We start from the raw sequence: 15,268 nt of genomic DNA, 5'->3' as shown, positions 1-15,268 counted from the left end.
AAATTGTATTTCCTTTTGTAAACTGTTTGGTGTTAAGTGGTATATTTGAAATAAAGGAATAAAGTGTTAACTTTGGAGATACTTCTATAAATTTTCTTGCACCCAACAAAAGTTCAAGGATGACTGCACACATACCCCACACACCCCACACCCTTGTTTAATATTATCCGATATTTGCTTCTTTCAAAACAAGCAAACCAGAGTTTGAATAAAATTATTATATTCAAGGTTTGCAAATCATGATGAAAAGGGCTATTTGACCTTCTATTTTCCCAGGAGAGTTGCAGAAGAGGCTGTGTGAAAATGTACCTGTTGCAAATGAAACAGACTTAATAGAGATTTTGTTGGCTAAAAGGAATCATGACTGCCCCCATCACCACTCCTGCCAGTGCTGCTGCATTTATACATATACTCAATAAGCACAAATCAATTTAGTGTATGGCTTCAATCCCCTGGGAAACACTTTGAAGCATGGTCCCTGCTGCACAAGGAAATGAAGTCAAATGAGTGCAATTATCTAAGCAAACATGAGGATCTGAACCGGTTACAAATCAAGTATTGAACCTTCAATGTCTTCCTGGATAACAATGGCATTTTTAAGGAATGGTCCTATCCCCCCCAAAAAGTGAACATTGAATGGGAACGGGCATAGGATTGTGCTGTAAGTAACTTCAGCAAAGTACACAGAGAACATTTTATGTGCTGAAGAAGACAACAGTAAAAGTTTACCTCAATTTATCGGAATTTCCCCCCACCCCATGGCTATTCAAAGACTTGTTCAGTACCGTTTGCCCTACCACAACAGCAGCTGAAAACACTTGCACAAATTATACTGTATCTATCAAATCTATATGAAAACACCAGAGAGAATTAACCTCACTTGTTGAAACTCCTAAACTGGGACATTGTTTTGATGTGTGTGTGTGTGTGTGTTTGTGTTTGTGTGTTTGTGTGTGGTTTTATTAATCATATATGTGGCTTTGGGGCTTTGCATATATTGTAGTCTACTGTGAGCTGTCTGGGACAGGGTGTGATGAATCTAAAATAAATGCATTTGTTGTGTGTGTTTGGCTTTCTTTATATTTTTGAGCCCAATGAGTCCTCAGTGCCTGACAGCAGCTCTACTGCCATAAATGCAGATGATTATAATAATAAACCACTGAGCAAACAAAATGGTATTAGCAGACAAATGCATACATAGAATCTATGTATATATTTGTAATATGTTGTATAAATTAATGTGGTACCTAATGATTCGTGATTATTATTTGAAGGGTCCTACTGTTACAGACTTATTTGTCATTACTTGTAATAACACCATCGGTAATGAATTCATTTGTATTAATGTGTGTGCCATGTAGACTTCCATTGAAATTCCATGTTAATTAATGTACCATTAAAATAAAGTGTCACCCAATTAATATTGAGCGGAGGTGATATGGCCAGTGTCCTATCATTAGAATTTCACTTGTAATTCATTGCATTAACACATATTTAATGAAAGTCATTTGCAATCCACAGCATTTACCTCATCAGCATCCATGGGAATGGCACCGTTAAATACAAGCTGTTGAACCTATTAAAAAAGATCCACTTCTGAACAGAACCTTTCTCCTCTTGCCCGTTTTATGTTACTTTTCAGATTTCAATATTTTCTCTCTCAAAAATATTGTTGTGAGTTTGGAGGGTTACTCTGTGTGATGTCTGAGTCCCTTGTAATTCCTGGGCTCCTGGATACAGCAAGGGTTAAAATTTAATGCAGGATTCAATTGTTGAAGTAGCCTGACCAGCTTCTTGGTGACTTAATGGTGGCCTAAGCATGGTCATTAGTACAACAAAGGAAGTAGCTTTGTGCCAGAGATCAAATGGATGGGTGTCCTTTTTCACCTGGCTGGAAGTGAGAAAGAAATAGTCATAGTCCGAGTTGTGTAAGCTAAGAACTGGGATAGAAGCACCTAGAAGCCAGAAAATGAGAGCCATGCTTGATTTCTGCTTGAATCCAAGACCTGATGGTGGTGGTATTGCTGTGAGCCCGTCCACTGTAGGCTCAGGTTGTAAAGGTAAAGGGACCCCTGACAATTAAGTCCAGTCGCGAATGACTCTGGGGTTGCGGCGCTCATCTCACTTTAAAGGCCGAGGGAGCCGGCGTTTGTCCGCTTCCACAGACAGTTTTTCCAAGTCACGTGGCCAGCGTGACTAAGCCACTTCTGGCGAAACCAGAGCAGTGCACGGAAACACCGTTTACCTTCCCACCGGAGCAGTACCTATTTACCTGCTTGCACTGTGTGCTTTTGAACTGCTAGGTTGACAGGAGCTGGGACCAAACAACGGGAGCTCACCCTGTCGCGAGGATTCGAACCGCCGACCATTCGATCGGCAAGCCCAAGCAGCACAGTGGTTTAACCCACAGTGCCACCCACATCCCTAGGCTCAGGTTGTACATATATGCAAATAAACCATATATCATGACGACACCACGGTTTCCGCTGTCCCTTATTCTGAGGAAAACGAACTCTGGGTAAGTGCCTGGAAACCCCTGGAATCTCATACCACTTGGGGATTGGAGTGCCATGGTGCAACACTATTCTAAAATCTGACCTAGAAAGTAAAAGAAATCCTATCTTCCTCACGTTTTCTTTGGAATCTATTTTGCTGGAGCCTTGGGTTCCCCCTGGTGCTATTTATTTCATTGTTGGATAGATTTCAATGCTGGGGCATGGGGGAAGGAATCACAGATCTTAATGTCTGGATGTACAGCTGGAGAACTTGCTTTTAATTGGTCTTCAGCTGATGTACTGAAACATAGCTGCCAAGTTATCCCTTTTTTACAGGGATTTTCCCTTATGCTGAATAGGCTTCCTCGCGAGAAAAGTGAAAACTTGGCAGCTATGTACTGAAACTCACAAGTGGATTGTACTCTAATACAGATGGCACCAGCAGCACCTTTTGTTACCATTTCATATTTATTCTTAATTTTCTAATGAAAGGAGTGGACAGGAAGAACCAGATAGAAAGAAAATTAGATTTCCAGAGGGGTAGCCATGGTGTCCATTCACAGACACTCCAACTGTAGTACAGTACTGATGCCCAAAACAATGGAGCAACCAAGTTTCCTTAGTTGGTGCATCATGGGTAGCAAACAAAAGATGTGTGATTGAGGAGTATGTTAGCCTGCTTGAAGGGGAAGCTGAGGCATAGTTGTCAAGTTCTCCCCCCTTTTTTAAGGGAAATTCCCTTATGCTGAATAGGCTTCCTCATGAGAAAAGGGAAAAATTAACAGCTATGAGCTGAGGTACGGAATACTCAGCTGTGGATTTTCTCCCTGAACGATGTGCCAACAGGTATTTATGAGAAGAGATTTAACCACATTAGCATTCTTTTCTGTGGTACTAGATGTAGTTATGGAAAGTTTAGCTGATTCTGTTATGGAGGGATGAAAAATTAACACTTGAATATGCTGTTTTGTGCTTTCCTTGAATTTGGCCTATGGATGGGGTGGGGGGAGGGCAAGAAAGATAACTTCAACTGTTGAAATTTTGGGCCTAAAGTCTGAAAGGAGTTGGAATCCAGTTCTAGAAAGAATTGCAGAAAGGACTTTGGCTTGACCTGCATGTTGTTCTACCTTAGCCTGTCAATATACGCTTGTCAGTCCATTTCCATTACCTCCTCTCATTTCATCGACCTTCAGACAGCTGTTCAGCCAGATTGCCTGCCGTTTACACATTATTTGCATTTGGTACAATGCGTGTGCCTTTGCATCCTAATCATTTTTACCAGCTTCTCATTGTCCATTGTGGGGTGACTTTGCCCTGGAAGGGCCATATGGAGGTCCTGTTTGTGAGTGTATAGTTAAAGGCCAGCAGGCTTGTTACCAGGGTGAGCTGCAGTAGGCCCTGAGGTTTATTAGGGTCATAAAACGAAATGGCACCAACGAAATTTGGGCCTTCCCGCAATCTGTCACAGGTGTGGTAAAAGTTTCTTTTTATGGTTGTCTTGGACCAAGACTGAGGGGATTGTGGCTGGGCAGTAAGTGCTTTGGGAATGCTGCCTGCTCCTCATTCATGTAAAAAAAAAAAAAAGCAGGAGCTAAGAGGGCAGTTCCTATTCCATTCATCCAGTGTGGTTATTATAGAACTTGCTTTGGTAGAAAGGAAGGCACTGCTCCTTCATAAGACAGTGTCCAAGCTTGTGTGCTCCTCCTGTTTCCGGAAATGTTAATATAGCCATGCTCCGTCATGCTGGGATGTTTGGACATTGGTTGCTGCCCAGTTGCGTCCTTCGTTTTCAAGCTAGATTCACATTACTAGCATAACCACATGGCATTTCTGGATATGGAAGCACTCTATGAATTCACAGGAGCTCCCCATTGTGAGAGGTCCTGAAACCTTTTCAAGGCGGGACATAAAATTAACACCTACTTTGTCTGTAGCTACAGGAGCAACAGGCTAGTGCTACAATCCTATCCATAGCTAAAAGGAAACAACCCAGAGGAACTTGCTTTTTTTGTTTTCTACACCCCCCCCCCCTTTAACCATTCTTCATTTAGAAAGATTCCAGGGAAGTGTGCGATTAAAAACAAAACAAAACCCACCCTGATAAAATAAAATAACATAGTATCCTTCATTCATGCAATTAAATTGAAAGGCAGCAGGGCAACTGCAGAAGTGTTAAGCAAACAGAGGCCATAAAACTAATTTAAAATGTCTAAACAAACAAACACATATTAACCCTAGGCTGCTGAAAATATTGTAGTATCAGCAATCCTGCAGAGAGTATTCCAAAGTCAGGGTGTTTTCACACACACACACACACACACACACACACACACACACACACACACACACATGGTGTGGTGTGGTGTGCATATTTGAGGTGGGGCTATTTGGAAGGTGTGCATATTTTATGCAAAGAATATGCAAAGAACATACTGTAAAACAGTTGAAGTCTGTATAGTTCCAAGAGGAATGCTGAACAGTTATTGTTTGGACCTCAGTCCTAAATTGCTCTTTGGATTTGTGGGAAACAAATGTGGTGTCAGTGTGGAGCCTTTTTGTTTTGTTTTGTTTTCAATCAATTTTAGCTGCCTTTAAACCACAGAGCCTAGGACTTGCCGATCAGGTCGGCGGTTCAAATCCCCGCGGCGGGGTGAGCGCCCGTTGTTCGGTCCCAGCTCCTGCCAACCTAGCAGTTCAAAAACACGTCAAAGCACCAGTAGATAAATAGGTACCGCTCCGGCAGGAAGGCAAACACCGTTTCCGTGCGCTGCTCTGGTTCGCCAGAAGCAGCTTAGTCATGCTGGCCACATGACTCGGAAGCTGTCTGCGGACAAACACCGGCTCCCTCGGCCAATAAAGCGAGATGAGTTCCGCAACCCCAGAGTCATCCGCGATGGGACCTAATGGTCAGGGGTACCTTTACCTTTACCTAAAGCATTCCTACCAAATCTGTACTGTGTTTTAATATGCTAACAAGGATTATTTCTCTTTAACTGCCACACCATCAGATGTGGTGTCACAGTGGATGCCCCAAAACAAACACAATTATTAGGCAAGACCTGCTCCTGGATTCCCATTGTTCATCTCAGCATGAAACACCTTTCAAAGAAAGCATATAGGGATGCTTTTCATTGTTGTTCTTGTAAAACATTGATGCTAGGTATCTTTGAAAACCAATTATTACCTACAGCAGAGCACCCTGACTGATTTTAAGTGCCTGGAAAGAATTTAATTGAAAATTAAAACCAAAATGATTTTCTGATTGTTTTTAATGAAATGGGCAGCTGGGAAATTCTTTTTTTTAAAAAAAAAATCTCCCTCCTTATGCCCTCAACTTTATTATCATCTAATGCTTATCCCGTTACAGAAGAGTCAGCTTGCATGATATAGGCTATCTCTCCTTCACACAGATGGGCATTTGGCATTAGGCCAGTTGGATGAGACTGTTGGAATGAGTCACGTTCTAGGTGTTCTGCAGCTCGTGGCCCGTGAAATGATTTTGATACGGTGGAGAGCTCTTAAAGGCGCAGTGCTGATCTGTTCTGCTCAGAGGTTTATTCTTTGAGCGGCGTCTTTATTGTGCCCGCCTGCTTAATGTTTCTATACACTGACATAGCTTCTGTACAGTAGCTGCTTGTTGTGCTCTTGAAGTCCAATTTATTCATGGTAGAGGTTTGCTGGATTCAATCCTCTCTAGTAAATCCCTGATGTATTTCACATTAGTTAGAGCAGGGCTTCCTGCTCCAAAATACCAAGGCAATACTTGGAGGTCTCCCTATGTCAGGTAATTCAGCAGACCCAGGAAGGACTTGGGTCCCTGACACACAATCTGTCCAATTCATAGTTCTTCAGAGCTGTGTGAAAGAAAGCAGATGGGATAGTCTCCACTCTGACCACATAATTAATAACCTCCCAGTGCTTCCTATAGAAGCCAAAATGACTTCCAGTTACAGGATGGGACCAGCAGCAGGGAAGGGAAGGCAGGAGCAGATAGCAACTCGGAGCTCTCTCTGTCCCTGGAAGCCCCAAGCCCCTTTTCTTGTGAAGAGGCTCTGAGAAGTTTGCTGAAAGGTGGCAATATATGACACTCCATCTATTTCCTGAGGTGACACTTGGTGAAGAGTCTCTGTGGATTAAGTACCTTCATGTTAGGGTTGCCATACGTCCAGAATTTTCTGGACATAACTGGAATACTGCAGTCGGAAGCAATGTCCGGGCGGCGGAAACTGCTGAAATGTCTGGGAAAATCCAGACGTATGTCCACCTATGTCAGAAGTCTAGATTTTGGATTTCGGCGCATTTCCTTAAAAATAGCTGAACAACTTTGCCCCCCCCCCAAAAGAAAAGCTCAGCAACTTTTGTTTCCAGATTTTCACTTTTCTGAAATATGGCAATCCTCTTCATGTACAACATTCTTATCAAAAGTTGGGGACGTTTCCACTATTTACAATCTGTACCCTTAGATGAGGGGAGCTGAGCCCCCTCATGTGCCCCACAAGTGAAAAAGTTATTTGATGGAATGGTGCATTATGTATGTATTTATTGATGGTGATGATGATGATGCAAAAATTAAGCATTTGAGCATCTGTTTCCCCACCCCACTTCAAGGATGAACAAGGTTGCAATAACTTAACACATTGGATTGCCACACCAAGTCTCAGGTGGTTCTTGGGACTGCATTCTTGCCATTAACATGTTTGCAGAGTTAATGGACTTGATTATTGGCTGCAGGCAGATAAAAATGGGACATACAACTAAATGTTTCACTGTGTCCCTGGTGTGTGTGTCTTATTAGAGGGAATGATGTCTCAGAGCAGCCTCTTATCCTGTTTCCCTCAGTTACATTTTGTGGGGCTGATAGGAGATGGACTGAGAGAGCGGCCCAGGATGTTGCTTTAGGTTAGTGTGGCAGTAGCTGCTGACATCTCCATGCCAGTGTCTGTCTCAGAATAACGGTTTAAAGAAAGAATTCATCTCACATGAGCTCTAACCAGAACATACGAAGACAATCACAGAGGAGGATGAAAAACAGGTTTTGGGGGAAATGTACCCCTTTTTGTGTGAGGGAGGTTCAGAATGAATGCATTGGGGTTCCCTTAATGAATGCATTGGGGTTCCCTGCAATTCTCTTTAGTTTGAATGTGGCTCTGTTCTATTTCCAAAATGATCAGCATGAAGTTACCTGAGTTTCATATTAGAAGGGAAGATTAGGAGGTTCCTCACTAAGAATGGGGTTTTATAATATACTTTAAACATTGCAGATCATCACTTAGAAAATAAATACTGTGAGGATTATAAGGTGCTTAATTATCCCTCTGGTTATCTACAACATTCAAAGTATATTTGGACATTTAATTTTCCAGCAAGGTGTTGTGTACCTTTGCATGTTTCTAGTGTTGACTCAAGTCATTCTGGCAAGACTACATTGAATTTTCCACTGTTAAGTGCAAACATTATCAGTCTAAAGACATTTACAGTGATAAATACTGTGCAAAAAATGTAAATGCCAGTACAGATTTTGTCTCAGTTACATGGTGTCTGACATAGGTTTTGAGCTACAGCAGGATATGTAAAGAGGCACTAAGACGTGAATGTCTGTGAAAGAGTTAAGTATGTTTTCATTGTAGGGGAAAGCAATTTTCTTGTTATTCAGAAAGCAAATATTACAGATGTAGGCACTTGTTATTGACACGTTTTCCATTGACATCACTATCTTTTGTCAAGTTAACAGTTGTAACTAATCAGGTAGGTTGTGATCCAGAGTTTTTACATGAGCAGTCTTTTTCATTGACTGTGATCAGGGCAGCTTCAGTGGTGAATATGCCTAAGGATTTGATCCTGACAGTAATGTCAATGAGGAAGTGTTTGTGGGTGTTGTGGCTTATTATATCCCCCCAAAAAAGCTTTTTTTTTCCCCCGCAAGAAGCTATAAAACTGCAACTCTGAGTACTCTCACATATGTCTAACTCAGCTCTGCTGATGCTAGGGATTGAACATGGGTCCCTATACATGCAAACCTATGCCAAAAAATGAGTGAAGTTGCGCCAAAGTCATGTTTTGGTCTGCCGTCTTGATTCAGAATGGTGGCCAGTGTGCAAAGCATTGACAAAGACTGCCACCCCCACCTCAGGAACCTTCGTACCAAGCTTGATGGCAATATCTCTAGAGGCATCCAAACGGACAAGCCACTTTCCAAAATACACAGTAGAATGTTTTATATTGTTTTATGTACACCTCTAAGAGGTTTGTTTGTTTGTTTGTTTGTTTGAAGCAGCATATCATTTTTTAATAAACACTGTACGAATGCAAAAGACTCTCTCCTGTACATACAACTTAAATAAAAAAAGGTTTATGTTTCAAGCCTTGTTCTTATATATTTTCCCCTCTAAGGCCAAAACCAAAAGGGAAATCTGGTCAAATAGGAGATGATCAATTGACCTTACAGTTTAAAAGTGAGAAAAATCTTTGCTGTAAGGTGCTCTCTCATCTACTGGTATGACAAAATAAGGACCAAACCCGTATGACATTTGTGACCCCAGCGCTTAGTCTGAACTGCCTGGGGGTTAGAGAACAAATTCTCCTCAAAGCCTGACATTAAGGCCTTTTGTATGAAACACAATGAAGCTGAAATCCAACTCTTCACTTTTGCAGCCAGCAAGGCTGATAATCACTGGTGACCAGAGCAGATTTGCATGTCAAAAAGAGGACTATGTGCATTAACCAAGAGCAGCTTTATCCTTCTGAATATTGTTACTATTCTTATGGTGAACAATGCACCCAAGACCTCATCTGAGTCTGCCACTATTTGTAATGCCTCCTTTCCTCCATGTTAATAGTTAATTTGTAATGGTTTGAGTCTTAACACTCAGATAGGGTAAAGCATGACAAAAGTAATTAAGCTCTTCTCAGAGAATGAGTAGAGTTCATACAATTTGTTAGAAGCAAACTAGCTTTAAAATGATGCTAAAGTGTGTTTGGATTGGTACAGATATTAAGCTGGCAGAAAGTTCTAGATTTGCAAGTGAACTGATTCTGGCAAGGTAAAGGTAAAGGGACCCCTGATCATCAGGTCCAGTCGCAGATGACTCTGGGGTTGCAGCGCTCATCTCGCTGGCTGAGGGAGCCGGTGTACAGCTTCCAGGTCATGTGGCCAGCATGACTAAGCCGCATCTGGTGAACCAGAGCAGCACACGGAAACACCATTTACCTTCCCAGAGCAGTACCTATTTATCTACTTGCACTTTGACGTGCTTTCGAACTGCTAGGAGCTGGGACCGAGTGAAGAGTTGGATTTTTAGCCTGGTGCCTAAAGGTACTTCTGCAGCTTCGTGGGCCTCCCTGGGTCTTCTGGGTTTTTCGCAAAGCTGGTGCTACCAGCAAGAGGACCCTGCAGCCCTTCAGTGGAGGTGTATAAAGCAGTACCTCAAATGCTGAACTTGTTCTATCAACTCATGTGCCAAAGCACTACTCACTCCTCTGCTGGCATCTATTTCCCCACCCCTCTCCAGGGGCATGCACAACAGCTACTGCCATTACCTGCCTACAAGTAAAGTGTGTCAACAAGGATCAAAGTGCAACAGGAGCACCATGATTGATGAGTGTACGGCTGCCCTGCTTGCCATTTTGAGAAAAACAGCAAAGCCCCAACCCGGGCAATGAGGGAAGGGAGCCATTCTGGCTGCTGTTGACATAGTTTTGCCTATTTAAGAGGTCCCAGGGACCCAGGTGGCGCTGTGGTTAAACCACTGAGCCTAGGGCTTGCTGATCAGAAGGTCGGCGGTTCGAATCCCTGTGACGGGGTGAGCTCCTGTTGCTTGGTCCCAGCTCCTGCCAACCTAGCAGTTCGAAAGCACGTCAAAATGCAAGTAGATAAATAGGAACCGCTACAGCGGGAAGGTAAACGGCGTTTCCATGTGCTGCTCTGGTTTGCCAGAAGCGGCTTTGTCATGCTGGCCACATGACCTGGAAGCTATACGCCGGCTCCCTTGGCCAATAATGCGAGATGAGCGCGCAACCCCAGAGTCGGTCACGACTGGACCTAATGGTCAGGGGTCCCTTTACCTTTACCTTTAAGAGGTCCCAGAATGCTCTGTGTTTATGTTACTTATTTGTTTTATATTGGATATCCCATTCTCCAAAGACATCAGAGCAATGCACTTATGTAGCTTATGGGGGGCAAGTCTACTTAACTTCAACAGCAGAACAGAATCATGGACCTTTGGACATTTACCAGATATAAGAAGGTTGTGCTCCTTACAGATCCTTAGCTTTTCTTTTCTAATGTTTGGGGTTTTCTTGAACCCGAAGATTCTTGCCAAAACATCCTTCAATTGCATTATCTTTCCTTATGCGCTGAAGAAGGGTTTTGTTTTTTTACAGTAGAATGACAACCTGTGCATAGCAAAGTTTCACAGATTATACAGTTTGTGTTTGTTTGTTTTTATATCTGTGAGCATAAGAGAAGTTCACTGGTGTAGTGGAGCAGGACTGAAGCACAGCAAATACAATGATACCATCTCCCGAGTAACTATTTGCCAATCTTCTGCATGCCAAAAAAATGACCTTTTCTCAGAGAGAAACCCATCAAATAAGCTAAGCAGAAGAAGAGGCCAGTTACATTAGAGTACATGGGTAAGGGTTAAAATTCCATTAGCATGTTATAGACTGGAGAAAGGGTATAGAGATTTGGGGGTGTGGCTATGGAGATTGCCAGGAAGAGCAACTGGCACTCCAGAATTTCCTTCAATGGTGTAGTGAAAAATTCCAGAGTTCATCACTATATTACATACAGACACAGCAGAAATAAAATGTTTGCATGGAATCTTTGGGTAATGTTTCTCCTGCAGGAATGCAATCCATGGTGGCTTATTTTTCTTTTCGCCTTTTAATGAAAAATGTGGTTCTAGATAGGCACTTGTGCTTACTTAGCACGTGTAATTTTTTTTAAAAAAAATAACGTTAATTTTTAAACTGTTGTTCTTTCTAGAACACACCAGTGGGAACTCCAATTTTCATAGTGAATGCCACAGATCCAGACCAGGGAGCAGGTGGAAGTGTGCTGTATTCTTTCCAGCCTCCGTCCAACTTCTTTGCCATTGACAGTGGGCGTGGCATCGTGTCAGTCATCCGGGCCCTGGACTATGAAGTCACGCAGGCCTACCAACTTCAGGTCAACGCTACAGTGAGTAGGAGGCTTCCTGCTTCTATTGTTCTAGACAAATCTTAAAGCATCTGCAGCAAGGAGAAGAGATCTTCCATTCACACTGCCATTATCTGATGGGCTGGATGTAGGCCAATGAATTGAATCTGACTCCTGAAAAGACAGAGGTGTTATGTGTCCCAAGTTCTCAGGTTTGAGAGGCGGGGCTGCAGGTTGCACTCCCCCTGGAAGGAGCAAGTTCGCACTTGGGGTGCTCCTGGATTTTACCCTGTCACTGGAGACTTAGGCCACTGCAGTGGCTTTGAGTGATTTTTCCCAGCTCCAGCCCTTTTGAACAGAAATGGCTTGGCTACTGCACTCCATGCTCTAGTAACTCCCAGACTAAATTATTGCAGTGTGCTCCACATACGGCTGCCGTTGAAGATGAATTGCAAACTTCAGTTGGCCCAAAATTGCAACAGTCGGATTACTAGCTGGAGTTCTGTTTAGATATCGCTTAAACCCCAATCTTAAAACTGCAGCACTGATTGCCAGTTTCTTTCTGGGCCCAATTCAAAGTGCTCATGTTCATGTATAAAGCCCTGAATGACTCAGGTCCCAAATACCTGAAAGACCACTTCCTTGCCTACAAGACCCCCTCTGGTGTTAAGACTGGCAAAAGGGGCTCTCTTGGTTGTTCTACCACCATCAGAAGCTCAGGGGCAGGAGAGGGTCTTCTCTGTGGCAGCCCCTAAATTGTGGAACTCCTTCCCCACTGAAATGTGTCTGGAATCTTCATTATATCACCTCCAGCAAATGCTGAAGACGCATGTCTGTGGCCTGTCTTTTGACACCATATAGACCAACTTTATTTTTGAGATTGTAAGTTGTTTTAAATGAATTTTAACATTGTGTTTTAATTGTTTTAACTTGCCCTGGGGCCATAGGGTGAAGGGTGGGTAAATCGTAATCGTAATAAATATGGCAGCTTTTAGGTTCATTTCTACAACTAGAACTTTACTGTAGGAGACAGAAATGAAAAGATGTTAAAGGGAAATGGTTTTCATGGTTTTCTGTTTAATTCTCTTTCAATATTTTCCCTCTCTTCATTTTTAAGGACCAAGATAAAACCAAACCACTTTCTACTTTGGCCAATCTAGCGATCACCATCACAGATGTGCAAGATATGGACCCAATCTTCATCAACCTGCCATACAGTACAAACATCTATGAGAACTCTCCTCCGGTAAGAGCTTTAGATCAGCATCTTGTTAAGTATTAAGAGAGCTATTGAGAATGTCTTCCACATAGTCCCAATTGAATCTTCTTTTGTCTGCAGTTTTGTTGTATTAAGAAGGGGAAGTGGGAACTGGAACAGAGAGGAGAGGAAGCAGATATCAGAACAAGGCAAAATAGGTGCTGTACTTTCAAAGATGGGAGGGAACGTCTTTTGATATGTTTTTTTACGTCTGATTTGAACATAGATTTGTAGGGTACTGGAATACAGTACCCTACAAAGTGGGGAATACAGGAGAGAGAGTGATTTCTCCATTCCAGATGGGACTCTGTTAGGGAGAAACCACTATGAGACAAGTGGCTCAGCTGTAGATATGTGCAAAGTACCGTAATTATTTTTGTTAGTATTCACTTCTGAATAATGCAGAAACATTTGTTCACTATCCAAATAATGTACCAACTCAGAACTGTAGGCTAGAAGAAGGTACCACAGCCGCTGATGTTGTAAATATAAGCGATTCCGGACCTCTTACAGAAAATTATTAGTTTCCTAAAGGGTGTGTTAAATATTTGACCAATAAAGCACTTGATCTTAACTTAAAAGGCTGACAAGTAGCTGGAGAAGAGGGAAGTCACTGATTAATGCAGATGGTCGTAGGAACTGCACACACATCGTTCCAGATTTATATTAAAGCTTTCCTTCACATGAGACAATATAAGCAGTAGAGGAGGTGGAAAAAAAACCCCTGCCTAGTACATTAATAACAAGAAGGAAAGAAGAATGATATGGTATTACAGAAATGGAAATCCCCACTAGCATCTAAGATTATGTACTGGATCACCTTCACTGCATGACCTTGTGCCTGTAGAAGGAATATCTCTCAAATTAAATGACAATATAGCAGTGTCTGGAACTAAATGGTCCTTTTCTATTGACACTTTCGGTAACATACATAACAATTAATGTCAAGCAGCACACTTTTTTATACAGGACATTGTAGTGGGGCAGGGGGAGCCCTGGAGAGGATTTGTGTCTATCGTGAAATACAAACATTTCTCAAGAACACAGTCTTCAAGTTTGTTTATAAGACACCTTAATTTGTCTTTCCCCCTTTCTAATTTGATCCAAATAGCAATCTAAAGCAGGGAAAGCCAACTCCCATCAGTTGCAGCCAGAGTTAGGGGTCAGGGGAGTTATGACTTCAAGTGGGGGTCACTTTGACTAGCCCTAGTCTAAAGGAATTAATGTGAAAATAAGAATTCTGACCCAGTGCATTGCCTTATTTCTTCTTGGGGTAATACTGAGTTTATACTATCATGTTCTCTGCTGTCATTTGGAGTCTGTTAAACAGGTAAATGTTCAGAGAAGGTCCTCTATGTGACTGATGGATCGAGGATGTACAATGACATGTATTTTTCCTCTAGGGAACTGTTTGGGAAGTCAATAGAGAGAGCTCACAGAGGAATATAAAATTGTTTGTGCATGCTGACATTTGCCTCTGTTGTTCTCAACCTGACAAAAAAAAAACTCTCGCCAAAACAACAGCATTGAATTATTATTCTTATCTATCTTCCCTCTCAAGATGCTTTGAATGCTTTCATATCTCCAAGGGATTGGCTTGTATCTCCGGCCAATTCTTTCTGCAACCTAATTGGCTCAGTGCTTCTGAGAATAGTGGACAGATGTAAAACATATCCAGAAACACTAATGAATAATTTTCACTCAAATTATGAGGCTTTATTGGTTCCTTTATCTAGAAATAATCAGTGGGAGGGTGCTTTCTTTTTTTAAAAAAAGCAGCAATGAAATAGCTTGCTGAAAATTTTTATCTGGACCGCTTTTCATGTTGTAGTCTCAGTACATACTACATGAGCATAAGTCTTTTAAGCTTACAAGTGCAATAGAAATGCCTAAAATAACTGGTGTGCCATTTCTATCCTGACCTGACCTACTACATTATGTGTGTTGTATAGAGAACTTGCTAGGATGAAGTGCATGCAGTATAGATACAGTATATACCAACATTGAATTTGGATGATGAATGTTGTCATAAATGGATTTTCCTAGTATGCTTGGGCAGAGCCGCACTCCTGACTCTAGCATCACCACAGTTCACCTGGGTGGTACCGAGTCAGGGAGGTAGTGAATCAGGGAAGGACCATAGGTTGGTGGGAGAGCATCTGCTTCGCCTTCAGAAGGTCCCATGTCCAATCTCTGGCATCTTCAGGTTGGGGCTGGGAGAGATACCTGCCTGGAAACCTGGAGAGATGCTGCCAGTCAGTGTAGACACTACTGAGCTACATGGACCAATGGCCTGATAGAAGGCAGGTTGTTAAGTACAGTAGCACCTCGGCTTACGTTACCCTTGGGTAAGGTAAACTTCAGGTTGCGAAAGCG

The 15,268-nt window shown here is 42.2% G+C and overlaps 1 protein-coding gene across 1 annotated transcript in view; it reads left to right on the top strand.

Annotated features, from left to right (window-relative positions):
- CDH23 (cadherin related 23) overlaps positions 1 to 15,268 on the top strand; it is a 397,278-nt gene that overhangs the window by 131,817 nt on the left and 250,193 nt on the right. The window contains exons 7-8 of the mRNA XM_060274909.2: positions 11,482 to 11,676; positions 12,752 to 12,880. Of these exons, the coding sequence (XP_060130892.2) occupies positions 11,482 to 11,676; positions 12,752 to 12,880 (324 nt within the window). The remainder of the gene's footprint in view (positions 1 to 11,481; positions 11,677 to 12,751; positions 12,881 to 15,268) is intronic.

The sequence above is a fragment of the Zootoca vivipara genome, chromosome 5 (assembly GCF_965207765.1).
Source record: "Zootoca vivipara chromosome 5, rZooViv2.hap1.1, whole genome shotgun sequence".
Classification (NCBI taxonomy): Eukaryota; Metazoa; Chordata; class Lepidosauria; order Squamata; family Lacertidae; genus Zootoca; species Zootoca vivipara.
The sequence above is the reverse complement of the archived record's forward strand: the minus strand, read 5'-3'. Positions and strand labels throughout refer to the sequence as shown.